At 37.4% G+C, this 27,511-nt stretch overlaps 1 protein-coding gene and 1 pseudogene across 6 annotated transcripts in view; both read left to right on the top strand.

The window, feature by feature from the left end:
- Positions 1-27,511, top strand: part of Dock3 (dedicator of cytokinesis 3) — a 322,288-nt gene that overhangs the window by 130,593 nt on the left and 164,184 nt on the right. For 5 of the 6 annotated variants that reach the window (XM_076917344.1, XM_076917346.1, XM_076917345.1 and 2 more), the window contains exons 6-7: positions 9,613-9,761; positions 21,713-21,797. In XM_076917344.1, coding sequence (XP_076773459.1) covers positions 9,613-9,761; positions 21,713-21,797 — 234 coding nt within the window. The remainder of the gene's footprint in view (positions 1-9,612; positions 9,762-21,712; positions 21,798-27,511) is intronic. The other variant, XM_076917347.1, reaches the window with a different exon arrangement.
- Positions 26,754-26,910, top strand: LOC117693394 (short transmembrane mitochondrial protein 1 pseudogene; annotated as a pseudogene).

Genomic DNA, 27,511 nt, shown 5'->3' with positions numbered 1-27,511 from the left:
TCAGGTCAGCATCATGGGCTACATAGTAAGACTTTGAGAAATTACAGTAACTAGGTAATGTCTGAACTGAAAGATGTATTACATCTAATTCTACTAATATAAAGATAAGGACATACTATGAATTGTCTGTGTGCCAGTGAATTGGCAAATTGCAGTAGATAAATCCCCAGAAACATATAACCTCCAAAGACTGGATAATGACGGAAGAAAAAGACTGAATAGAATAGTAGCAAATAAAAGAGTTTCACAGGTGAATTCTGCCAAACTTGTGGAGTAGAAGTAATATAAATCCTTCTTAAATTCTCCCCAAAGTCAAAGAAGTAAAAACAGTGAAGTCTTATGCTGGGGATGAGAATAGTTTGAAGCCCTTAACTCTAGAGGAGGAAATGAGTTTTTTAAGAAAAAGTTTATCTCAAAGCAAAATTTACATGCATATATTTCTTGCCTTTTTATTCATATATATATATGAAATTTTCATACATTTATATATCTTGATCACATTCATCTCTCTACTCTAACTATTCTTTTCACCCTTCCCAATGTATTTTCAGCCTCGATCCCAAGTTCATGTCTTTTGTTTGTTTGTTTTAATAACCCACTGAGTCCAGTATGAGCATATAAGGGTGTGTGTGTGTGTGTGGGGGTCATTCTCTTCAACATGGGCAATGTACCAATGTTTATCTCTCCAAGAAAAGTGACTTTTCCCTCAGCAGCTGTCAGCTGTCATTGGCCCTTCAGCTAGGGGTGAGACATCAAGAGCCACCTCCTTTGCCACTTGTTGGAATTTTAAACATACTTAAATCTTGTGTTGCTCTTGTGTGTCTAACTGTGGCTAAGCTCTCGTGTGGCTGCTGTGGGTCATGAGGAGTAGCCATGTCATACATTAAGGCCAGCATGTCATAGCACTCCTCCCTATCCTATAGCTCTTAAATTGGTTATGCCCATGCTTCCGTGATGACCCCTGAACATTGAGGAAGGGGGTTGATACATCTGTGGCTGAGTACTCACAGCCAACTTATTCTTAGCACTTTGTCATACACCCAAGTCTCTGTGTTAACTACTACTCACTATAATTAGAAGTGCATCTGACCAGAGTTTAAAGCTGCACAAAATCTGTGGATATAAACATAAATGTTTAGATTGGAGTTTGACAACATGCCCCTTTAGTAAAATAACATCAGTAAGTTGTCTCCAGGTACCTGTGGCTTCCTAGCTATGGGTTCTTACAAGTTTGCAGGACTAGGCATTAAATTATTTTCTATGGAGCAGACCTCAAATTTAGTCAAAAAATCAAGGGGGTCATGTTCCAGTCCCAGCAAACAGCAGAACTCAGCAGCTTTGGCCATTTGGCTCTGGCTTTATAGTCAAGAAGGGGACTATTGGGACAATCGATCGATGCTGGTTAGCTGGAGCTAAGAAATTATTGGTGATTAAGAAGAGACCAGCATCACTGAGGTGAAATCTGGGAAGTATTTTCTGAGAGCACAAAGAAGCTGCGTTCTAGAGCTAGCAAGATTGTACCTTGTGCATTCGCTGGACTTGGTAATGTTCGCTGGAGTGACTCAGGTGGTACTGGTTTTGAAGGTATGAAGGAGTCATGAAGAACAGCTGAGGCTCGGCACTGTGAGAGGTCAGGGAAGGCCATTGGTGAGGGTGCAGCCTCATTTGCAGTTGATGGTCCAGGACTAAAGGGGTCATGCAAAGAAGTTGAGTCTTGGCACCAAGAAGAGAGGCTGTGAGAGGCTATTGGTGAAGCCTAGTAGCAGCAGGGGACCCCAGTGTATTGGAGATGCCAGTACCATGGAAGGAACACTTAAGAACAGCAGCAGTTCAGTGGAGTCAACTAATGCCTAGAGTGCTGTAGAGGGCAGAGCTGGAGAAGTGACATGAGCCTTTGGAGGAGCCCAGAAGAGCATGTGTGGATCCCAGACATTGGAACGAGAAGCTGTGAACATGGAGTTGATTTGGAGACCCCCAAGATATTAAAGATGCCAGAGCTGTGGGATACCTGCCGAGGACAGCTGCTAACAGGGAGTGGACCAGCAAGGAGGAAGAGCTTTGTTGTAGTCAATAAAAATAAGAAAGGAGCTGGTGATGTGAAGACCTCTTTGACATTAAACATGAAGATGTAGAGTTTGGAGTTTGCCCAGCTTGTTTCCTGTCTTGCTTTGGGGATTACAGTTAAGTGATTGGATGAATCTCAGAAGAGACTTTGAACTTACGACTTTTAACAATGTGAGACTGCTATAGACTATGGGGACTTTCTTTTTTGTTGTTGTTGTTTTCTTTTAATTTATTTTTATTGGATATATTTACATTTCAGATTTTATCCTCTTATCCCCATCCCCCCATCACCCAGGGACCTCCTATCCCATCTCTCCTCCTCATGCTGCTATGAGAATGTGCCCCACCTACCCCCCACTCCCACCTCCCCACCCTCGAATTCCACCCCCCCCCCAGTGTTTATTCTTCATGGGACCAAAAATCTCCTCTCCCACCTATGCCCGACAAGGCCATCCTCCCCTTCATGTACAGATGGAGTCATGGGTTTCTCCCCATGTGCTCCCAGGCTGGTGGTTTAGACCTTGGGGAGCTCTGGTTGGTTGGTATTGTTGCTCTCCTCATGGGGCCACAAACCCTTTCTGCTCCTTCAGTCTTCTCTCTAGCTTCTCCATTGGAGGACCCTTGATCAGATCAGTGGTTAGCTATGAGCGTCGGTTTCTGAATGTGTGAGCCTTTGGCAGACCTCTAAGGAGACAGCTATATCAGGCTCCTGTCAGCATGCACTTCCTGCCACATCAGTGTCTACCTTTGGTGACTGTACATGGGATGGATACCCAGGTGGAATGATCTCCAGATGGCCCCTCCTTCAGTTTCTGTCCCACACTTTGTTTTCGTATTTGCTCCTATGGGAACTTTCAAAGTTGGACTAAATGTACTTTTTAAATTATACTATGGCTAGGTATAGCCCCCATAGACTCATGTGTTTGAACAAGCCTATGGGGGCCAGGGAGTAGGATATGATGGCTTATATATGCTTGACCCAAGGAGTTGCACTATTAGGAGGTGTGGCCTTGTTGGAGTAGGTGTGTCATTGTGAGCATGGGCTTAAGACCCTCATCCTAGCTGCCTGGAAGCCAGTCTTCTAGCTGCCTTTGGAACAAGAGGTGAAAATCTTAGTTCCTCCAGCCCCATTTCTACCTGGATGCTGCCATGTTCCTGCCTTGATAATAATGGACTGAACCTCTGAACCTGTAAAACAGTCCCAATTAAATGTTGTCCTTTATAAGAGTTGCCTTGGTCATGGTGTCTGTGCACAGCAGTGAAACGCTAAGACAGTACCTTTTATAATAAAAGTTATTTAGTAAAACAAATAAAATTTTTATTCTCTCATCGCTGAAAGAAAAAGAAAAAACATGCTGGTCTAAAGCAACTTAGGGAAGGAAAGAGTTTGTTAGGCTCATAGTTGAAGTCCACCATGGCAGGGAGGGCACGGCAGCAGGAGTGTGGGGCAGTTTGGTCGTATTTCAGCACAGTCAGGAAGCAGAGAGATGGATACTGGTGTTCAGCTTGCCTTCTCTGTTTTTCCTGGGATTCTGGATGGTAGAATAGCATTGCCCATACATAAGGTGAGTCTTCTTTCCTCAGTTAGCCCAGTCTAGAAACTCGTAGATATGCCCAGATGTTTGTCTCTTAGGTCATTCTAGATCCTGAAAAGTTGGTACAATTAAGCAGTAATTAACAGCAATAAGTGTACTTCAGCTTCATAAAATCATGTGTAATAAGGCTGCATGCCAGCTGTAATCTACTCAGTGGTGAGAACATGAAACTTTTCTTTCAAGAATAGGAACAAAACAAAGGTACCAGCTTTACCAGCTTTTATAGCTTTAATAAGAATTAAAGCTATAAAAGCTTTAATTTTTTAAAGTCAGAACAAATGGGGATGATATAAATTAAAAGCAACCAGGAATAGAAGCAAAAGTATCTGTTTTTAGAGAATTATCTTATATGTAGAAATCTTTGGTAACTATATGCATGCATGCACCTCATTAGAATTAACAAACATTTAGTAAAGTTATATGATAGAAAGAACATACTAAAGTCACTTATGTTTCTATAAAATTAGCAGACTATCTGAAAATGAAATGAAAATAATCTCATTTATGATAACATCAAAAACAGTAAAATGCTTGTGAATAAAGTTAGCTGGAAAAGTGAAAAATTTGTACACTGAAAGCCAAAACATTGCTGAAGGAAATTAAACATGACCAAAAAGCAGAAAATTCCTGTTGCATGGACATTTACTGTTGGCTCTGGGATAAATGAGCTCACGCTGACTTGAAAATGACAACCATGCTTTTGCATCAGCATATAGTTATATATAACCATATGTGCTTTTGATGATAACTGAAAATGCTTAATTATTTATTATTAACTTTATAGTTTTATACCTTGTACTTCTTCAGACTTTTGATAGCCTTTTGGGTTCAAATTTAGGACTTTATAAGTAACTAACTATCTTTCTTTAAAAGAAAAACAACTATCACTGGCTTGTTTACCTTATTCAGAGCAGTGCATACTTCAGAAGTAAAGGTTCATGTCATCCAAAAGATACAGAATATGACGATATACAGTATATGACAGCTCTTAAAAACAGGTAAAAATGAGCCATACTTTTAAAAAGAATTATATTCACAAGCAGTTAAAATATAAGGGGACTATACAATGCAAAGCAAGATTATGATTACCAATTGGGTGTTAAAACCATTATTGTTAGGTAGGGTGCTTATATATAAGTAAGATAACAAGGGTGGTAAGGGTTGGTGGGTATTGTTATCTAGTGAGTTGCTGGTGGTCATGTTTAGAAGCCCATCTAGTAAACTAGATGGTATTTTTGAGGAACAAAATCAGAGGTGTGATAGTAACTACAGTTGTAGATAGATTTATTATTTTTCTCCCTCTCTCCCACTTTTCCCTTCCTTCCCCCAGATGAAAAGACCAAGGCATACCACAGAAGTTAGGGAACTCTTGTGTTTCCTTGGTATTAGGTCCTGGTATGAAATGACTATTGCTGTATTTCTTGACAAGTGGATGTAAATATGTACCTTCTGTCTTTTTCTTTTTCTTTACTGCTACAGGGCGCCTGAGAACCCTGCAGGGGCTGGGTTGGCAGGGTAGCTGCTACCACTCCTGCTCCATATGTACTGTCTCCAGCGTGAAAGCTATCTGTGGACAAATGCCATGCTGTATGTAGTTAAGACACAGAGCTTTCTCCAGGGCCACCTTCTGCTGTGGAATGCATTTCATTCCTCATGTGTTCCAGGAATGAGACATATAAGTGGTCTGGCTTTTGTGTTGATTCTGACAGTGAGCTATTGTACTTAGACAGATTTGCTAGTTCTAATTATCAATATTTAAGTTGGTAAGAAGTAGAGAGAGCTGTGTTCACAGTCAACTTTGTGTCCTATCCTCAGTTGGGGTGAGCAGTGGAGGATTGCCTTTCATAGTTGGGGTTATTCAATTTTATCTTTCAAACAGCCAAAACTGAATGTAAATCTGAATTTTAAATTTAGAGACTAAAGACTGCTAGTCATTCAGTTAAATTTGGGTCCTGGTGCCATCTCTTCCCACTCCCAATTCCAAGTCTATATTTACTTTTTTTCTAGTTCTTTTAGCTATTTCTTCAATGTTTTATATTTCTAATAGTATTCCCTTAATGGATGCCTTTTCTAAACTTTAGGTATTATTTAACATTTTTTCTATTGTAAAAGACAGTAATTTAATTAAGTGTTCATGTACCTACATTCCTTCCCTGCCTAGTGTCCAAAATCCCAAATCACCACCTTTTGAGTCAATAGTCAGTAGTTACAATGTCTGTGTAACTGTTTTCATGAATTTTGTATCACTTCTTTTTGAGTCAACATTCAGTTGTTATGCTGTGTGTGTAATTATTTTCATAAATAAGGAACTCTGGTTGTGCTTCCTTTCTTGTATTGCTTGATTTTACAGGTACTGACTACGTACGTGATCTTATTTACTCTGTTTTCTAAAATCTGACCTCTTAGCAGAAATAAAAATCTCCAATGAGTGTGTGTAATATACGGGGTACTTAATAAATATAATTTTTCTCAGTAATGTCTTGTGGAACCCTGCCACCTTCTACATGAATGTGTCCTGAAAAATGTCTTTATTTCTTTCCTAGGTCCTTTTGTCTCTTAGGCAAAACCACTTTTGCCTTAATTTTGACTTATTTGTTCATTTGACAAAACACTTTACCAGTAGCTTTCTGAAAAGCAAATCATGTAAAATAAAAAGTAACATTTTTATTTTAAATGTATTAGCCTGCCCTTACCTGTGGACTGGTAGTTTTGATGAATATAAAATTGTTACAAGCAAGATACAGAATTTTAGCTAGGTGTTGGTATATATATTTATACTAGCCAGAACTCAGAAGGTTGAGCAAGAGGATCAAGAGTTTGAGTTCATTCAGGATCTAGCATCCAGTGAGACTTTTGCACAGACGCAGCAACAGAAGCAAACCCTACAGAGCTATGCAAGGCCTCAGCGTTTTTCATCTCCAGCACTGCTAATCTGTCCTGCTGTCAGTGCTGTAGTTCTTCATATTTACACATTGTCTCCCTGAACACTTATGGAAAACTTTGTCCTCGCTATTGTGAACTTTTACAAGTGTCCATCATTGTATCCATTTTTTAATTTTTGTTTTGTTTTATTGGTAGTTATGTTGGCTACAATCCAGTTATTTTAGCATGGGAGCTCATTTTCTTCACTTCTGGCGCATAGAGTCAAGGGCCAGCTTAATTCAGTAGTTCAAGCTCTAGCTCCATAGAACTTGATTCAGTGGATTTAGATTCTTATCTTGAATTCAAAGAATAAGTTTCACTGATAACAGGTAGGGTAAGATTTTAGGAAGGATGTTATTATAGGTGAAAGCAAGCCAGCAAGCACATGCATAACAAGGACCAGATCCTAGAGAGAGGATACTAGAGTGTAGAAGATTGGAAACGAAATTGACATCGTGTTGATTGGGTTATTAATGCTGCTTTCTAATTATATGATGCATTTCATTCTTACTCTATTTTTACACAAAAGACTAGAGCAAGGTTTTCTACCTTTGTATGGCTAAATGAGAATAGGTTTCTACTAGATAAAAAGTATAGCAGTTATATTTCAGTAACCTAAATAACAAACCACGAACAGCCTAGCAGCTTCAAAGAACTGTTACTGTTTCAGTAATTCAGTTGAGCAGTGTTCTCTTAAAGTTTCTCATTTTGTTGCAGTCAGGTGGTTGTATGGTGGGCAATAGGCATCAGAAGATTTGGCAAGGCTAGGTATATGGTATTTAGAACTAGTTATTAGGATGTTGACTTGTGGCTTCAACATGTAGCTTGTGCTTTTAAGAGACTGAGTACTTTATTCATTCATTTATTCATGCATGCTAAGAGACAGTAAGAAGTAGGCTAACTTTGAGCTCACAACTGACTTGGTTCACTGCTGTCATGTTCTATTGCTCAGAGTGGTCTCAGGATCTACCTAGATTCATGGAGAAAACCCACTGTCTTTCCCTGTAGGACTGTCAGTGTTACATCATTACAGAAGAACAGGGCATGGGAGCTATTATAATTTCTAGAAATTTTAATATGAAAAGCCCTTATTAAGAATATAAATAATTGTTTATAATTCTTTAAAGACTATATCAGTATATTCTTGCATAGACATTATGTGTATGTGTGTATATATTACATATGTGTATGCTTATATATGTGTATACCCATATATATGATTATACACATATATACTACACATATAGTCTTAATTTATTAAGGCTGCTATATAAAAATTCTATAAATTGCAAAGAACCGAAGTTTATTTCCCATGGTTCTGAAATTTGGGAAGTATAAGATGAAGACACTCAGTGTTATTGTCACGGGTCAGCTCATTTCCACATAACTGATACCGTTTCAAGGGCACAAATGCTATTTGTGCTCTGTCCTCATGACTTTAGTCATCTCTGCAAAGGTACTGCCTCTAATACCATTGTTTTAAGGGTTAGGATTTTGATATGTAAATTTGGTGTGACACAAACACTTAAATTGCAGCACATGGGCTACCAGAGATGGCTCAGCAATAAAAAATGCTGGCTGCTTTTCCAGAAGACTTAAATTTGATTCGCAGCTCCAGCATGGCAGATTACAACTGTCTGTAACTCCAGTTTCAGGGACATCTAGTGCCCTCTTGAGTCTTCTGTGTGCACCAGGCTTGAATGTGGTACACAGACATACATTTAGGCAAAACATCAATACACATAAGAATAAACACATCTTTAAAAAGAATAAATCATAGCACATATGTATACATATACTCCCTTATACTTGGCCAAAATAAAAAGAACCCTACTTTTAGTTAGTGCTCACAAATCTCAGAACTACCTTCAAGCTGAAACTATCTTCATCCTCCAATTCAAGTCAGCATTTCATGAAAACTTGGTTCATGTTTTCTAAAGCTTCAGCATTTCTTTGTATCACTCAGCTGATGATCTTGCCTTTTCTCTGAGAATACTTTAGTCATTTCATTAAATTTCCAACTCTCTGTGTCATTACCTATATTAGGGACCTTTCCTTTCTGTAACAATATAGTTGTCCCTTTTGGCCCATGGGTTCAAGCGATTATGGAACAAAAGTGGAAAAATTGTGTATGTAGCATGTATTGATTGATTATTAAAACATTCTTTATAGATTGGTTATACTTTAATATCTTCAATAATCATATAAAACCATGTTTCCCTCTGAAAGAAACAGAATCCTAAGTATTCAAAAGTTAAGATTTTGCTTCTATGAAATAAGATTCCAGTTCTTAAATTTATATTCTTAAGAACAGTTTTTGAAGCATCAACTGAGTACTTAGTTTTTTGTGTTTTTCTTTTTACTTGCAAAGTAATAAACACTATAATGCCTTTAATTAAGTTCATTGTGATGTTTCTACTTAACTTTTGTAATTGTAAGGATCTTTATTAAACTGAAAGGAGTAGAAATCTCCCACTCTAGGGACACACACTGTTTAAAAGAAGCTAATTAGAAAGCTAGATGAGGCCTAGAAACCAAGAAAGAAATCTCACTCCAGAGACTGGCTTTATATGAAACCTTAGTTGTTTTAAAATAGGGCAATTAATTCTCTTCCCTGCTTCTTTTAACTTGACTTTCCCTCCTGATGAAACTAGAGGTGTTGCCAGATGGTCGAAGTCTTTGCTGTTAGGGGCATTATTACTTCCGTTGTGAAATCAGCTTTGGGCTCCTGTGTAAGTTACTTTTCTGATTAAGCTTAATAACTCTGATTTACTTAAGATGAGTCGTCCAGGATTGGGTAGAGAGGGTGCTTTTCGATGATGCAGATTAGTTATACTGCCTTGTTAGATACCACTGTGTACAAGTTTTTAGAAAGTAGGAAGTACCTTTTTGTTTCTAAGTATTCTCCTTCTTATATCTCCTTTACAGTTCAGGGAAATAAGCACTTTCCATAGTTTAACTATTTTTCTTTCTCTTTTCATTCCCTTTCCATATCCCTTTTATATTTCACCCACACCAAAATACCTTTCAGAAACACAAAGTAGATCTTTTCTACAAACTCCGCCATGTGATGAATGAACTTATTGACCTGCGAAGGCAGCTACTGTCTGGTCACCTGACACAGGATCAGGTGCGGGAGGTCAAGCGGCATATCACCGTGCGCCTGGACTGGGGCAATGAGTAAGTATGACTGTTACTTGGGCATCTGTTAGTTTCTTTGTAACTTAGTCCTCATAGAGTTTAAACTTGATCTAAACTTCTCTTTAATGATTAAAAGATAATATATCCTCCATAGAGTTTTACTAGGTCATTTTTTTCTAGTTATCAGTGGTTCTAGTCTGAAGTTTGCTTAGCCTGTGTTTTTATTTCTGGAAAGATAAGGATTTGGACTGGGTTATCCTCTGAGCTGTCTTCCAGGAGATCAGATATCTTTATCTTAAATCTCACTAATTACAGTATACTTAAAAAGATTTTGTGATGCTTTAGAGACAGGGGAAGTTGGTACAGTGAAGATGGCTTAGGAGATAAAGATACTTGCCACTGAACCCTTCCAGCTGAGTTTGAGCTCCAGATTTTACAAGGTGGAAGAGAAAACTGATTACTGTAAGTTTGTTGACTTCTGCTTGGGCATCTGCAAGCCTACACACACACCAAATAAATGTATACTTTGTGTGTGTGTGTGTGTGTGTGTGTGTGTGTGTGTGTGTGAGAGAGAGAGAGAGAGAGAGAGAGAGAGAAGTATTAGTGTTCTTTATACGTTTTATACCCATACAATGAATCTGAATAAGCATAACCTATAAATGAAGATTTATACTTTAGAATATTCTTATCTCATTTGTCATTCAGAAAGACTCCTGCATTTGTACAGTAGATGTGATGATTTTCTGTGTCCTTAAAACAAAATTTGAAGCCTAAAAAGATAGTTCAGTGGTTACAACCACAGGCTACTCTTTCAGAGGGCTGGGGTTTGATTGACAGCATCCTACGTGGCAGCTTACAACTGTCTACAACCTCGGTTCTAGGGGATCTGCTGCTCACTTATGGCTTCTGTAGCACCAGGCATATACATGGTACAAAGACATACATGCAGGCAAAACACTCATACACATAAAATAAAAATAAATCTTTAAAAATAAAAATTTGAGACTTTGTCATTGTAAATTGATATAGATTAAAGTTGTACTACTTCATAAATTTAATAATTGTTCATGTCCACTGAACTTTGAAGCAAACAGTTGTTTCTGACTTCAGACACACATGCTTGTCTAAATATATTTATTTATATTTACGTCTTCCCAGCCAAAGCATTTTGGAATGATAGAAAAGAAACCAGTAAATGAGACATGTGAATCTATTCCTGAAAGGTAGGAACTAAGTTACTGACAGAAGAAGCCAATATAGGCAGAGAGGTGTTCAGTTACTGTTGGAGTTAGTCTACGTTGAAGCTCCCAGAATCAGGGGATATGAGAGGGACCGTAAAAGGTCACAGTGATGGTTTTAAAGTCTGTATGAAGAATAATCATTTCTTGAGAAAAATTAATAGCCAGTTGTTTTTCCTTTATATTAGAAACTAACAGCCTCAAAGAAACTGGACAACTGGAGGGAGAATTAGGACTTCATGTATTGTGGCATTTAAAGTCTTCATATAATGACCAGGTCCCCTACTCTTATCAGAAAGGAAAGCTTGCTAGTCATCTAGTTATGTATAAAACTTTCTACATTTTCCAGTGCATTTTACATATAAATGAACAATCAGTTTTCACTGATACTTAAATAAGTTATCTCTCATGGAAGAGGGAGACTAGGGTTCAAAAAATATCTGGGCCCAAGCGAAATGACTTATCCTTTAAGAGAAAGGGAAGTTCACTTAAAAGTTTTAAGAACAAAACAAATTTCTTCAGTATCTACAAAGAGAATCAAGAAGGCTCATTATGTAGAATTAGAGTCAATAAAGAAAGAATATGATTTTAAAAATAAAACACTCAGATAAATTTTATGTAATTTCCTTGAAAATAAAACAAAAAAGATGGAAAATAATTCACTGAATATATTGACAGTTAGAGAATCATTACCGAGGAGGTTCAAGATCAAATCTAATTCCCAGAAAAAGAGCAAAGACAATGAGATAATGTTTATAAGGAATCAGAAGTCCCAGAGCCAGTTAAAGTAATTAATAGAGTTAAAATCAAACTCCAGATTAAAGTACATTAAGATTTTTTAAAAATTCCAGGAATGAATAGAAATTCTTAAAGGTCTTTAGATAGAAAAACAGCTTTTTTTTTTTTTTTTTTTTTTTTTTTGAAAAGAAAGTAATCACACTATCCTCAAAAGTTTTATCATTAGTACCAGATACTGGAAGATAATGAAGTAATTGCTTTAGAATTCCATAAGGGAAATGATACACTAGCCAGAGATTTGTAAGCAGTCACATTAACTGATAGTGTCAAATAAAGCAATTTTTATGTAATCAAGGATACATAGTAGCTATCTCTCATTTCCTTTTCGTACATGAAACTTGAGGAAAGAAACTGCTAAGTATAAGAATAAATCAGGAAATATAAACTAATATATCTGAGTGAATCAAACTGAGAGTGATAGTTGTTATTACTAGAAATAAGAGAAATACAATTGAAATTGATTTAATTTTTTTGAAGGGACAAGATTCTATCCTGGTTTGTTAACTCCTGACTGTACATTGTAATCTGTAATCCTTGTTATATACTAAACTACTCATATGCTATAGTATACATGAATTCAAGTACATCATTGATCAGATAGTGTTCTCTGAATTAATGACTTGGAGCAATAAAAAAACTAAGTAAAATATAATCTTAACTTACAGAACAACTAATGAATCTGTGTCCTCATCCCCAAATACTAGTCATTATACTGTAAAGGATCATTGCACTTACCTTAAGAATCAGTAATAGTAGCCAGGAGTGGTTGCACATGCCTTCAATCCTAGTACTCTGGAAGCAGAGGCCAAAAAATCTCTGTGAGTTTGAGACCAGCCTGGTCTACATAGTTCCAGGATAACCATGACTAAAGAGAGAGACCCTGTCTCAACAAACCAAAAAAAAAAAAAAAAAAAAAAAAATCCCAAAAATCAAAAGCAAAGAAACAACCCCTAATAATAGTAAATGAATTTGAATTAATGACACTAATAGTTATATAATTCATCATATTGGAATTTAACTGTAACCATAAAACCAGTTAAAGAAGATAAATGTTTTTGAAATATCAGTTAACTTGTTACTGTAAAGCTTGGAACACAAACCAATCATATTTTACAATATTAATGAGGGTCGTAATGTCTTAGATACAAGTACGGATTATTTTTGAAGAAAACTAATGAGAGTGAAAATACCTTTGGTAGTTGTAGAACTATTTCATCTTTGCAACTTTTTTCAGTGGCATGCATGTGATGTGTGCTTTGTGTGTGTGTATGTGTGTGTGTGTGTGTGTGTGTGTGTACTATATCCATTTTAATATAGAAATTAAAGAAAGAAGCACAATTCCACTCTGTCCCTCCTTTCCCTGTTCTCCATCTTCCTTCTTCGGGCACCTTGTTCTTCCTCAAGTTTTCTTCTTTTTCTCATTAGAAAATAAAGTTGAAACCCAAACAAAAATTTTGTAAGTCTGTCTCTATTTTTGTTGTTACTGTTTTCTTTTCTCCTTTTATTTATTCTTTTCTCATATAATGCATTCTGACCACAGTCTCCCCTCCCTCCACTCCTTCTTTCTCCACTCCTTCTACCTCCCCTCTTTCCTAGATATACTCCTCCTTTTCCCTTTAGAAAAGAGTAGGCCTCTCAAGGATGTCAACCAAACATGACATAACAAGATGCAATAAAACTAGGCATAAACCCTCATATCAAGGCTGGGTGAGACAACCCAGCATGAAGAAAAGGATCCCAAGAGTAGGAAAAGAACTAGGGACAACTTCCCCCTACCCTATAATCTTTTATCCCCCTCTTCTGCTGGTCTATCCAAGATATGCTTAATATTTGGCTGTGACTGTCTGCCTCTGCTCCCATCAGCTGCTGGAGGAAGCCTCTTTGATGACGATTGGGCTTGGTACCAGTCTGAGTACCACAGAATGTCACTAGGCATTATTTCATTGGCTTTATTTTTTTTTATTTAAATAAACAGGCAAACAGACAAATCCAAAGTATTTCTTCTAAACCGATAGAACTGCCAGATTGAGTAGGGTTTATCTCCAATAGAAAGACAGGCCATCAAGTGGAGGGATGGGGTTGCCATCCCACAGTCAAAAACTCTGACCCAGAGTTGTTCCTGTCTAAAAGAACTGCAGGGACAAAAATGGAGAAGAGACTGGGGGGGGGAGGGGGGGGGGAAAGGAGTTCCAGTCACCAGACCAACTTGGAATGCATCTCAAGGGGAGGCTCTAAGAACTGACACTATTACTGGTGTGCTTACAGACAGGAGCCTAGCATGCCTGTCCTGAGCAGCCCAGCAAGCAGCTGACTGGGACAGATGCAGATACTTATACCCAACCAATGGGCTGAAGTCAGGGACTACTGTGGTTGAATTAGGGAAAGGCTGGAAGAAGCTGAGGAGGAGGCTGACCCCATAGGAAGACCAGCTAAGATGAAAACCTCAGGTGACAACACATGCTGATGAGGATGTGGAGAAAAAAAAAGAACACTCCTCCATTGCTGGTGGGAGTACAAACTGGTACAACCACTCTGGAACTCAATCTGGCAGTTCCTCAGAAAATTGGAAATACATCTACCTGAGGAGCCAGCTATACCACTCTTGGGCATATACCCAAAAGATGCCCTACTGTGCCACAAGGACACATGCTCCACTATGTTCATAGCTTCCTTATTTGTAATAGTCAGGAGCTGGAAACAACCCAGATTCTCAGTTTAAGAATGGATATAGAAAATGTGGTTCATTTACAGAATGGAATACTATTCAGGTATTAAAAAAAAAAAAAAAGGACATCATGAATTTTACAGACAAATGGATGGAACTAGAAAATATCATCCTGAGTGAGGTAACTCAGATTCAAAAGGATATGCATGGTATGTACTTTACTGATAAATGGAAATTAGCCAAAATGTACAGAATACCTAAGACAACCTACAGACCTTGAAAAGTGCAACAAGCAGAAATGTCTAAGTGAAGAGGCTTCAATTCCACTTAGAAGGAGGTAGGAAATAATCATGGGAGGCAGGGGAGGGAGGTACCTCGGTGGGAGGGGGAGGAGGAGGAAAAAGAAGAACAGGATCAGATATGGGGGGTGGGGAGGGGGCAGAGATGAATGAACTGTTTATTCTCTCTCCTAAAGTATCTTATATAAAGAGTAAGTCCAATAATCATATCTAGTGCAAGAAGCTAAAAAATAATATATCTAGAAATTAATTTAAATTTATTAATTTTTAATACCTTCTATAGAGACTGTTCCATAAACCTCTAATTTCATCACTATAGTAAATATAAAATAGGTGAATTAAAATTGTACCAATTCAGAATTGACATGAGTAAACTGGTTTTTGCCTTATAAAAATACTCAAAAGTAGAAATATATTTTTTTCATATTTTTTATTGGATATTTTATTTACATTTCAGATGCCATCCCCTTTCCCCATTCCCCCCCCTGAAAACCCCTATCCCATGCCCCCTCCCTCTTCTTGCTTTTCTATACTTTTAAAAAATGTTAATCAAAGGCTTTATAAGTTTGGTAATGCTTAATCAGAAGTGTAACCTAATACCCAGCCTAGATAAATCAACTATCTTTGACTGGTGAAGACAAGTGAACAACTGCCTCCATATCCCCCTTCTTTCTCTCTCTTTCTCTGTCTCATCACCTAGCTTCTCCTCTCCTTCTTTTCCAAGGAGAAATATTTTTATTGCTTCTTTTGTTTTTTGAGATTATATTACTTCATTTCTCCCTTTTCTTCTCTCTAAACCCTTACATACATTCCTGCTTGTCTCTTTTAAATTCATGGCTTCGTTTTTAATTAATTGTTTCATACATGCATATACTAATAAACATATACATATATATTCCTAAATACAACTTGCTTAGTCTGTATGATTATAATTACATGTATGTTTTCAAGGCTGACCATTTGGTATTGCCTAACCTATTGGTGTGTTCTTCCCTGGAGAAGACTATTTCTTCTCCACTCTCAGTATTTTTTGGTTGCCTGTATTTTATTGTGTAGATTTGGGCCTTCTGCCTCAACTGCTTTAGCACTTTAGCGTGTCTATTATTGTTGCCTTGCTAAGCTCATGTTTTGGCAGTCATGTTTGTCTTACTTTATCAATGTAGCTTTTGAGATTACTAGAAAGCAGTCTCAAACTTCCTGCTCCTTTGGCTCTTAGAATCCTTATGGCCCCTTGTTTGCCATGTTCCCTGAGCTTTAAGTAAGAGACTTTTTTTTGTTTTTGTTGTTGTTTTTGTTTGTTGTTGTTGCTGTTGTTTTTGTTTGGTTTTCTTTGTTGATGTATTCATTGGGAATGGGCTTCACAGATCTGCATTCTGATTGGTTATAGTTTTCTGTAATGGTCCCTGTCTCTTATAAAGAGAAGTTTCCTTGCTTTCATGATGGCAGAAGGTGCCATGAAAGCTTCCAAAGGAGGGAGGCAACTAACAGTCCTATCTAGTTATAATGCTTCTGAACAACCAGAATGCCATGATAGCCCTAAGTGTGCTGTAGTAGCATGCCCTTTTTAAAAAAAAATTATAGAATTTTATGTGTTAAATTCTTTAGGTAGAAAGCACAGATTTCAATAATATGCCAGTATTAAAAAAAAAAAAAACTAATGTATATTTTGCTGTAAAAGTGATATTCATAGTGGAAATAGAAAAGAAAGGGGAGGAAAAAAATTATAAAGAGAAAGTGAGATTAAGAAAGAGCAAAAGGCTGGGCAGGTACATACAAGCCTAACACTCAGGATGCTGAGTGTTAAGAATAATTATAAATTCAAGGCCAGACTAAGCTACATTGTGAGACTTTGTCTGAAATAAATACAAATAAAAGAATTAGAATTATAAACTTATAAATGATTCATTTATTTTTTCACTTTACAATAAAAATATCATAAGCAGTAGTTTGATTTATGACCAAGGCATCTCAGTCAGTCAACAGGTCTCAAGTGCTGGAGTGAGGATTGAGAAGAAAAAGACAATTAGACAACACTGTAATATGACTCCAGCCAGTGCTGAGGCTGAAGTAGGTTTACTTGTTCTCCAGTTTACTTTTATACCATTTTAGGTACTTTCAGAAAATAGGGCCAGTTCTTAGATCAAAGACAAAGTAATCAAACAAGGCAATAAACAAAGCCCCTTGGCCTTTGTGTCTAGAGGCTTATCAGGATGACCCAAGATAAAAGGAAGGCCACACATCCCGGCTCTGTTTACTTTGAGCTTTGCATTAGCCCAAATGTAATTACTCTTATCTGAGCCTGCTTCCTTGTCCAAGCCCAGTATCAAATTCTTGCCAAATTTCTAGAAGTGGCCCCAAAAAGTTTTCCAAGAACAGATCTATCTATCTCCCCCTCCCCCTCCCCCTCCCCCCTCCCCTCCCCCTCCCCCTCCCCCTCCCCCTCCCCCTCCCCCCTCCCCCTCCCCCTCCCCCCTCCCCCCTCCCCCTCTCTCTTTCCTGAATAGATTTTTAAACTAGGATGAAACCAGCAGACTACCTGCTGACTTCTTAGGTTCTTCTGGGGTTTGAGGCTGTGCCCTCAACAGCTGTTCTTACTCTGTTTTGACTGTGTGTGGTTAAAAAAAAAAAAAAATCCTTGAAGTTTTAGTTGTAGATCAATCAGTCTCTTGGTTCCCATTTTCTCCCTGTTCTCCTTTCTTTCACTGTCTCTTTTACTCTTTCTTCCCCCTCCTGCTCTTCCCTCTTCCCTTTCCTCTCCTCCTATCATTATATTTTGTAATTAGTACAATGCCTGCCCTTGGACATTAGTACATAAGTGAATTTTTGAATTAGAATGTACTCCTGCCATGCCTACTCATTAACCAATTGGTATTTTTTCCTAGTTTGAAGTACTGACATAGAACTAGCCCTCAAACTATAACTAAACTATTATAAATACAGTAACTTGTGGCTGTTGTGCTTTATAAAAAGATAAGGTAGAGAAGGAATATCTTTGGTGGATGTGTAATCAGTTGTGGGGGCAGGGGGTGCCTTCTTGGGCCTGTGCTGAGGCATCCTCTCCCCCCCGGCCCCCGGGGATCAGCCACACGAACAGAATTTGTATAGAGTTTAATCAGAGCATGGAGAGGGGAGTTGAGAGGATAGTAGAGAGAGAAAAAGGCAGAGAGAAAGAGAGAGAAAGAGTAGAGGAGTAGAGGCTGGACATGAGCATGTGGAAAGAGGGGGAGGGAAATGGGGAGAAGGGGAGCAGGATGAGAGGAGAGAGAGAGAGAGAGAGAGAGAGAGAGAGAGAGAGAAGAGGAAAAAGCAAACAGCCCCTTTTGTAGTGTGTCAGGCATATCTGACTGTTGCTAGGTAATTATGGGACAGGGCTTAGACAAAATGGCTAACATTAGCCATTAGTATTTAGAAAATTATCACTAGAAAGCTAATAAATATAATGGAAATACACTTTTAAATCAAGATAGACCAAACTTGATGAAGATTCAGCTCTCTTCCTCAAAAGGGTACTTTTAATCTCTCTAAATCTTCAGTTTTTCTTATTTTAAAAAAACAAAACAAACCATGTCTAGCTAGATTTCATGGTGCAGGCCTATAACTATAACTGCTTGGAAGACTGAAGCATGAGGGATCAAAAGCCAAGGTCAGCCCAAATAATTTGTTAACTCTACTGCAGAAAGGGAGGGTAGCAAAGGGGAGAGCTGGAAGAGCTTGATGATACTACACATAGTAAGAGTAGTTATAGGTGCAGTAACTGAGTGTGCTGCCAACACTGGTGAGTGTTTAACATGGATCAGTCCTCAAAATAGCAATGAGAATATATCAGTCCATGTGGGTTACTGGAAAAAGTAAGGCACAAACCATGTGATCTGACATTGGTGCTCTTGTTCTTCTGCTGTACTGCTCACTCCTTTTGAGTGAAGATGGAAAGAGATCATCTAGTCTGTTTCTTACATTTCCGTTCACAGTCTCTTAAGTAATTTATAGGAGCAAATAGCCAGAAACCTCTTTTTCAGGATGAGACTCACAGGGAACATATAATAATTACATTTCTTTGTGTGGTAGCTTTACTTTCTTCAATGAGAATAGTTACTAGCTTAAACTTTGCAAACTTTTCCTTCTGAATTGAAAATGATCATAGTAGAGCCAGAGAAACTGATAAATAGTCAAGAGCGCACACTACCTGTAACTCCAGCTCCAGGGCCCTCTTTTGGCCTCTTCAGGCAACTGCCATAACATGCACATATTCTCCAAGCAGACAACATGTGCATACACTTAATTAAAAAAATGAAATAAAATTTTTTTAAAAGAGTGATCATAAGAAATGTAATCCAGTTTTTGAATTTTTACTAAGCCCTTAATTATTCTCTTATTTCTCAAGATAATGAAATTGATGTACTGAAAAGGCACTTCATTCTGACTTCTAAGAACACTCAAAAAGAAATGTGATAAATGACATTTACTTGACTCAAAACTGACATGTTCCCTGTATATAATACTGTTAGTATGCTGTGATAGAAAAAGAACTTTACAAGTTTTCTGTGTAGATTGGGTGGGATGGTGTATGGTTGTGTGGCTGAGTGGACAAGCAAGCTAAGGCCCTAGCCCATCATTATGGGTTTTGCACAATGGCCAGAGAACACTTACATTCAGTCTCTGCCCTGCTTACTTAGATACCAGTGGCAATTTTAACTTCTTGTACCTAAAGCATCTGTTTTCCATTGAGTTATTTGCTTAGTTTCTTTTTTGTTGATTTTTTTATACTTAGGCTATTCCATGTACATTTGGCCTTCTATATGTCAGGTTTCATGTCAGTGCAGTAAGCTGTCCATAATGGAAAATATTTTTTCTCAGATTATGCTTGTTTTATTGTTTCCTAAACAATGCAGTGCAACTATTTATATAGCATCTACATTGTAGCATATTACAAGAAATGTAGAAATGACAAAGTGTACAGGAAGATTGTGTAAATTAAATGCAAATTGTATGCTGTTTTATGTAAGAGGCTTGACCATCCTTGGATTTGGTATTCTTGAGGGCTCCTAGTACCAATACCTTTTGGATATCAAGAGACAGCTGTACATCTCTGAACTTTCAGCAGTTCAAGAATATGTATGAAGTGTTTTGTTCCCTCCCACCTATGCTTCCCCTTCCATAAGTTCTCCTCCCTACATGGATGCAGATCTTATCATGTAACCTAAGCTGGCCTACAGCTCATTGTTTTCTTGCCTTAGTGAGTACTAGGATTTGTAGACATACTTTTGTATAGGTGACTTTTGTTTAAAAAATTTTAGATGGTATGGCTTATAAAGACTTAGAAAATATTTTAAAAGATAATTTTATAACTCTAGTTTTTCTAAGATAAATATTGATATGTTCTTTTCATTCTTAATTATAGTAATTGTTTTACTATTAATGTTTGCTTTTAATGTGATGTTAATATGCTGACCTCTGTCTTTCTCATACAGTTTTGATTTTCTATTTTTATTTTAATATTTGATAGTTTCAGATCAGATAGTTTGCTGTAAACAGGCTTGTCTTTGTTTTCAGATGCCATAATAAATACCACAAAACCAAAAGCAATTTGGGCAGGAAATTGTTTATTTCCTTTTACAGTTTATAGTTCGTCCTGAAGAGGAGTAAGGGTAGGGATCAAAGCTGAGCAGGAAGTAAATCAGAGATCATGAAAAACACTGCATACTGGCTTGCTTTCATGGCTTGCTGAGCCTGCTTTCCTATAAAACCCAGGACCACCTGCCTAGGGATGGCACCACCCACGTTGGGTAGACTTTCTCACATCAATTCTAATCAAGAAAATGTCCACCAGAAGAGCTTACAGGCCAATTTGATGAAGACATTTTCTCAATTGAGAAAATCATCTTCCCAAATGATTCTAGCTTGTGTTAAGTTGACAAACAAAATACTCACGTGCATGTGTATACTCCTAAACTAAAACACATTTCTAGGTCTTGTTTTTGTTTGTTTTGTTGGTTGTTTTTTGTTGAGACAAAGACTCTCTGTATAGGCCTGGCTGGCCTGGAACCTGCTTTGTAGCCTAGACTGGGCTTAAACTCACTGAGGTCTGCCTGCCTTTGCCTTTGAGTGCTGAGTTTAAAGATGTGCATCACCATGCTAGGTACTGGAACAGAATTTTTATGAGTTGATTTTTCTCTTTTAATGAAAATAATGTATAATTGAATCTTGAACATACCAGTATGGTGGGAGAAATAGAAAAATAAAAATGGCTTATTATTTGTCTAACAAGAAGTATTTTTAATGAAATAAAGTACTATTATAAACGTACTGAATTAAAGGGTTTTTTTTATAATTGCAAGGAGAACTGCTTGGTAACTAGAATTGTCTGTTAAAATTCCTTGCTTCATTTATGTGCCCCAAAGTGAACACAATTATAGATGCTGCTAGATAGAAGCATATCCCTTCTAGGGCAGTGCCCCCCCAATGTTGCTAGATAGAAACATATCCCTTCTAGGGCAGTGCCCCCTCCTCCCCCAATGCTGCTAGATAGAAACATATCCCTTCTAGGGCAGTGCCCCCCCCCCAGCTGCTAGATAGAAGCATATCCCTTCTAGAGCAGTGCCCCCCCCCCCAGCTTCTAGATAGAAGCATATCCCTTCTAGGGCAGTGCCCCCCCCCCCTCAGCTGCTAGATAGAAGCATATCCCCTCTAGAGCAGTGCCCCCCCAGCTGCTAGATAGAAGCATATCCCTTCTAGAGCAGTGCCCCCCCAGCTTCTAGATAGAAGCATATCCCTTCTAGAGCAGTGCCCCCCCCCCAGCTTCTAGATAGAAGCATATCCCTTCTAGAGCAGTGCCCCCCCCCCAGCTTCTAGATAGAAGCATATCCCCTCTAGGGCTCCCCCCAAGCTCTGTCTACAGAATCACGAATCATGTCAGGTTTACGTTTCTAGTTCTGTGGAGAGAGATGCAATCTGAGGACTTGCAATTCTGAGAGTGGTCTTTTTCTTTATTAGGCATTTGGGCCTGGACTTGGTGCCTCGGAAGGACTTTGAAGTAGTGGATTCAGACCAGATTAGTGTCTCAGATCTCTATAAAATGGTAAGAAATGGTAACAAAGGATGGATTTTTTTTCACGTTTCATTTTTCTCCTTTGTTTTTCATGATAATGTTGTAGGTTGTGATTATTTTTAAAGCAGCATTTTAAAACTGTTTCTTTGCTTCTGTCCTCATATTTAAGAAGCAACTAGTCTTACTCTGATGTCACACTTTTCCAAATGGAAATACAAAACAGAGATGTTGAGCTCACTGTACTTTTTAGGGGTCACTTCTCTGTTAATTCTGCTTTGATAACTTTTCTGCCACTTACACTAGATAATAACATTATACACCCATCTTGCCTTCTATGATGAAAAGATGATTAAAGTTGCAAAGAACTACTTGTTAATTGAAACAGTGATTGAAAAAAATGATTGACTATGGAAATAATATACTAGTTCTAGAGACATGCTGTTGTTAAGCAGCATATTCAGGGCCTTGCTCTCAATAACCATATTCATAGTGCTTATATGTTGTCTATAAGGAGATAGAAAATGGTGGGAACTAAAGTACTTTTAATCTATAAGGGTTTCCATTCTCAGCATGACACCGTGGATGAGAAAGCCTATATCTGACTGATCTTAGATGTATGTTGGTTATTATAAAATATATTGAACAAGTAAAATTGAACTCTAATGTGATTTTTTTCTAGTTATGAGATTGAATTATAAACTCAGAGTAAAGTAGGGATACTCAATGAAAAGACAAACCTTAACCCCTTAATATTATTTAGTAGTTGTGTAACATAGTTAACCATATGTAACTACTTCTAACAATAGAACATGTGTTGCTATATAATACCTACATAATTATAGGAATATGGCATTGTGTATAACTAAGTGTATATAATAGTTTAGGCATAAAATAAAAGATCAATAGATGTAACCAACCATTTTAATGAAAAAAAATCTACTGTGTTGACTGATAACCACAATTATAGTTTACATGCTGGATGATAAGTTTTTTTTTTAAAGCAACATTGTGGTGTAAAATATAGCAGAAATGTAAGGTGAGAAGTTCAGACTAAGGGACTTCATGATGAAAACTGCAACTTTTAAAAACCCTTAAGAAAATGAAATATTTTTAGGGGGCATAGTACTGATGAGTGGAGAGTGTTACCAATGCTTGCTATCACAAACCTATGTTAGAAGTCCTGATCTACTTCTTCCACACTCTGAAGGGGCTAGAGGCTAGGCCGAGGCTTTCTCATTACCCACCCGAAATCTGGTGAATAGTGACCCTGCCCTGAGCACACCCAGCTGGGCCCAGGTCTATAGGAAACCAATAAAGTATTAGGGACAGTGTTAAAAAAAAAAAAAAAAAAAAAAGAAGTCCTGATCTAGTGGATAGATCACAAGCAGTTATTGCATGTGCTGCACAACATAAATAAGGTTTATGCTGATGTTATTAGGATCACTGATTAATATTCTGGGAAACTGGAAAAGGTAAGGAAAGAACTTTCAAAATGGCACACAACTTGAGGAAATGGCAGTTCCAGAAGATGTGAGACATTTAATCATTCGGCTAGGAAGGAGTAAGGAGCTGCACTGTGAAGAGCTTTGTAGGCCCCAATTTAAATTCTCTCCAGTGGTTTGATAGAACACAACAGTGAAGTGACATAGTAAGTTTTTCCAATCATAAAATGGAACCACAGAAAAGGCATTTAAGTAAAAGATCTTAATTTCCATTCTTGCTGCTAGAACCAGGACAGTAGAAGTCCTAAGAAGTTGTTGGGTGTTGAATATATACCTTTAGAGCCAGAGGTATTGATAGATTGAATTGTTATATATGTGTATGGGAAGGAGATAGATTAGAGAACAATGACTCCTGTGTTTGATCGGCACAGATGATACAGGTACAATGGAGCACTATATGAAAGAATCAGATATGGGGTAACCACTGGGGAGCCAAGAATACTGGGTATTTGGTTTTCAACTTTGGTGTATCTTCAAAACTTTCAAAAATATTTAAAGCCTGTGGTTCAAGAGTAAATTTTAGCTATAGCAATCCTAGAGTCATCAGAAAACTATCTGTATTTGAATCTGGAAGAGAAGATTATTTTCTTTTCCAAAACATTCTATGGTGAAACCCAGAGATTACAGATTCCTCATAGCACTTTTAGATAGCCGTGAATGAAGAAACAAGGCACTTTCCACATAAAAGTTAAGAGGACAGAGCAAGTAACGTATGGAAGATGGGGGCAGGAGAAAACAGTCATTGTTGTCTACAAAGAGAAAGGAGAAACAAGTACAAAAAGAATATAGTCTTTAGGATCCAAATCTGAGGATTTTACTAAATTGTAACAGAAAATATTCAGGAAAAAATTATGTCTGTTTAAACACGTTGTTATTCCAGAGATTGTATCTTAGTTAAGGTTTCTGTTGCTGTGATAAAACACCATGATCAAAAGCAGTTTTGGGACAAAAGGGTTTGTTTTATGCTTCCACTTCCTCATCACAGTCTATCATCAAAGACAGTCAAGGCAAGAACTCAAGGCAGAAGCCTGGAGTCAGGAACTGAAGCAGAGGCCATGGAGGAATGCTGCTTACTGGTTACCTCCCAAGCCTTGTTCAACCTGTCTTCTTACGAATCCCAGGATTACTGTCTGTCCAGGGGTGGCACCAGCCACAGTGGGATGAGCCTTCTCACATCAATCACTAATCAAGAAAATGTTCCACAGGCTTGCCCACAGGCCAGTCTGATGGAGGCATTTTCTCAATGGTAGCTCCCTCTTCTCAGATAATCTATCTTGTATTAAGTCCTCAAGAAACCCAACCAAAAAGGTATTTCTAAACAGAGTGGTGTAGTCACTAATAACATTTACATTGTATCTGGTATTTTAGGCAGTTGAGTGATGATTTAAAAGGTAGAATATGTGTAGGCTGTATCCATCTCACAGGTTTTGTTATCTGTGAGGAGGCCTAGAACAAATTTCTTACTTATTATAAATAATGACTATAATTTAAAGAGAAATAATTACATACCCATTATAAAAGTGTAAAGTGAGAAATAATTGAAGTGTATTGACTTATTTAGCAGTAAACAATATTTAGGTTATAATATTATATATTATAAACAGTTTTAACTAAAAGTTTTGAGAGGAAGACAGATGAAGGGATGAAGATGTAAATAAGCTTAAATTCTAAAGTGCTGTAATAAAAAGTTACTATATAATTTTAAAATTGGATAAATAAAGAACAATATACATAGCATGTAGAAGTATTTGATAAGTTCTGGAGAAAAACAGTAAGGAATTAAAATTGCTTATCTCTATGAAGCAAGACAGATGGGCAAAAAAACTAATTTTTATTGCAATCTTTTAAAGATACTTAGCTTTTAAAATATATTCTTCTATTAATATTTTTTGCCAAAATACTGACTTATCCTTAAAGCTTAAATTCAAGTCTTTTATTTTCTATTCTGACTTTCTTCTGTGTTGTATATTTGTTTTTATATTGAAAGAATCAGTGCATTATTGTTGGTTGTCTACTCTCACAAGCTCTGAGCCACCACTGCCCCAGCGTATCTTGTAGGCAGGACAAATTGTAGATCCTTGCCTGGTTACAGAAAATGGCTGGTTCAGGCTTTGTATTCTCCATTAGTAGGAGTCCTTGCTAGGGTCACCCTCATAGGTTCGAAGAACTTTGCACTGCACTAAGTTTCCACATTGGAACCCCAGTTTTAGTTGTCTCTCCCTTTACTCTGTCCATCTGTCCTGCCTTCTCCCATCTCCACCTGTCCTCAGTCTACCTACAAAAATCTATTCTGTTTCCCATTCCCAGGGAAATCCCAGGGATCCCCTAGATCCTTCCTTGTTTCTTAGCCTCTTTGGGTCTGTGGATTGTATTGTGATTATTCTTTATTTAAACAGCTAATATCCACTCATAAGTGAATATATACCATGTTCATCTCTCTGGTAAAGCTTTGTTTCACTCAGGATGAATTCTTCTAGTTCCATCCATTTGCCTGTGAATTTTATGATGTGATTTTTTTTAAAACAGCTGAGTAATACTCTATTGTGTAATTGTACCAAATTTTCTTTATCCATTCTTTGGTTGAGGGATATCTAGGTTATTTCCAATTCCTGTTAAATGCATTTGTGAAGGAAATGAAGTAATTTTATTGAAATAATAATTTTTTTTGTTCATGCTATGTGAAGTACCAAATGGGTTCTGCTACATACTTTTAGGGGCAAAAGGAAAAGAGTGTAGAAACAATGATTAAGAGTTTACTAGCACCAGGCACTAAATGTTTGTGATATCATGATGTTTGTGGACAGGATTTTTCTCTTAAACATGAATGACTGGTATAAGAATAATACCAATTAAAGAAATAATAATAATACTAGTTATAGTTAAAATTATCCATTTACAGTATGATAGGTATTACAGAGTTAATTCATTTACAAACTGATTGTTATTATAGAGTTAATTCACATAAACTTCTATGAAGTTAATTTAGGCACAAAATTTTATATTCAGTTTATAGATGAGAAAATACCCAGCTAGTAAACATGAATCAAGATTTAAAAACCAGAATCAGACTTCTGTAATTTAAGTTCCTAACTTACAATATAATACCATCTCCCACTAAGTAATTTGAGCATCAAAAGAACTTCCTAGGGGATCCTTGGAGTTCCCTGGCCAGAAAGCCTAGCAAGTTGGTGAGCTTTACATTCATTGTCTCAAAATTGAAGGTAGAGAACTAATACTGATGTCTGGCTTATATGCATACATGCCTAAAACAGTGTCCTGGGAAAGATGAGACAAGTTCAAATCTTAGTTTTGTAGTTGAAATCTCTATTGAAAAGATTTATTGTTTTGGGTTTTTGTTTTGTTTCTTTTTTTTTTTGTATTTTGGGTGGTTTTTGTTGTTGTTTTGTTTTCAAATTTTACAACCTAGGTGTGGAGGAAGAGGCCCCAAGCAGCAACGGAGATGCTTGCCCTCCTTACTGACTTAATGTTTCAGTTCCTGCTTGGATTTAGTTTGGACAAAGTGGTTGGAATGTTTCTGGCTCAGAACTATGAGATTTTCATGTGAAGCCTAGCTAAAAACTTGAAGAGATTATGATTTTTAAAAGGACTTGGCAGCCAAGAAGAAACCCCTTAGTTCCTGATGCCCACCCCAGCACTGCATTCTGGATCCACTGTTTCTACCTCTTGGGGCCTGCTTCCTTTACAGCTTCATTCCAAAGCTTTAGTCTCAGACACTGTGTGTTGCCTCAGAGCCAACAAGGGACCAGAACTTAAGAATCACCCTTTATGTTTCCAACTGCCTCCTCACTTCCCATATCTTCTTTCAGAGGTTCCAATACTGGAATTACAATGCTGGGTTAGCAAGCACAAGCTTTTATTAGTAGTTGTTCACCTGTCCTTTGAAACTCCCACCACTCATTGGCAAAAGAAAAAGAGTTTTGGATAGTTGATCCGATACGTGATGCTGGTTTCACTGTTTAGCAGGTACTGTGGGAATTGTTACATAGCTGTTGTTTCAAAGAACTTAAAATTAGTTTCTCAAAAAAAAAAAAAAAGTACACAGCCTAAGTGATAGAACTCAAATTGTAGTCTATATCTCTTAGCTTCAGCCTGAGATAAGGGAACAGAAAGCCTGAAGAAACTGCCTTCAGCAGCATAGAAAATTATTCAATGTGAAAGATATTGCCAAATCAGAAATCTAGTAACAAACATTTCACCCTCATGTGGCTTGTCTATTACTCA

This window comes from Arvicanthis niloticus, chromosome 21 (genome assembly GCF_011762505.2).
Source record: "Arvicanthis niloticus isolate mArvNil1 chromosome 21, mArvNil1.pat.X, whole genome shotgun sequence".
Lineage (NCBI taxonomy): Eukaryota > Metazoa > Chordata > Mammalia > Rodentia > Muridae > Arvicanthis > Arvicanthis niloticus.
This window is presented reverse-complemented; position numbering and strand designations above follow the sequence as displayed.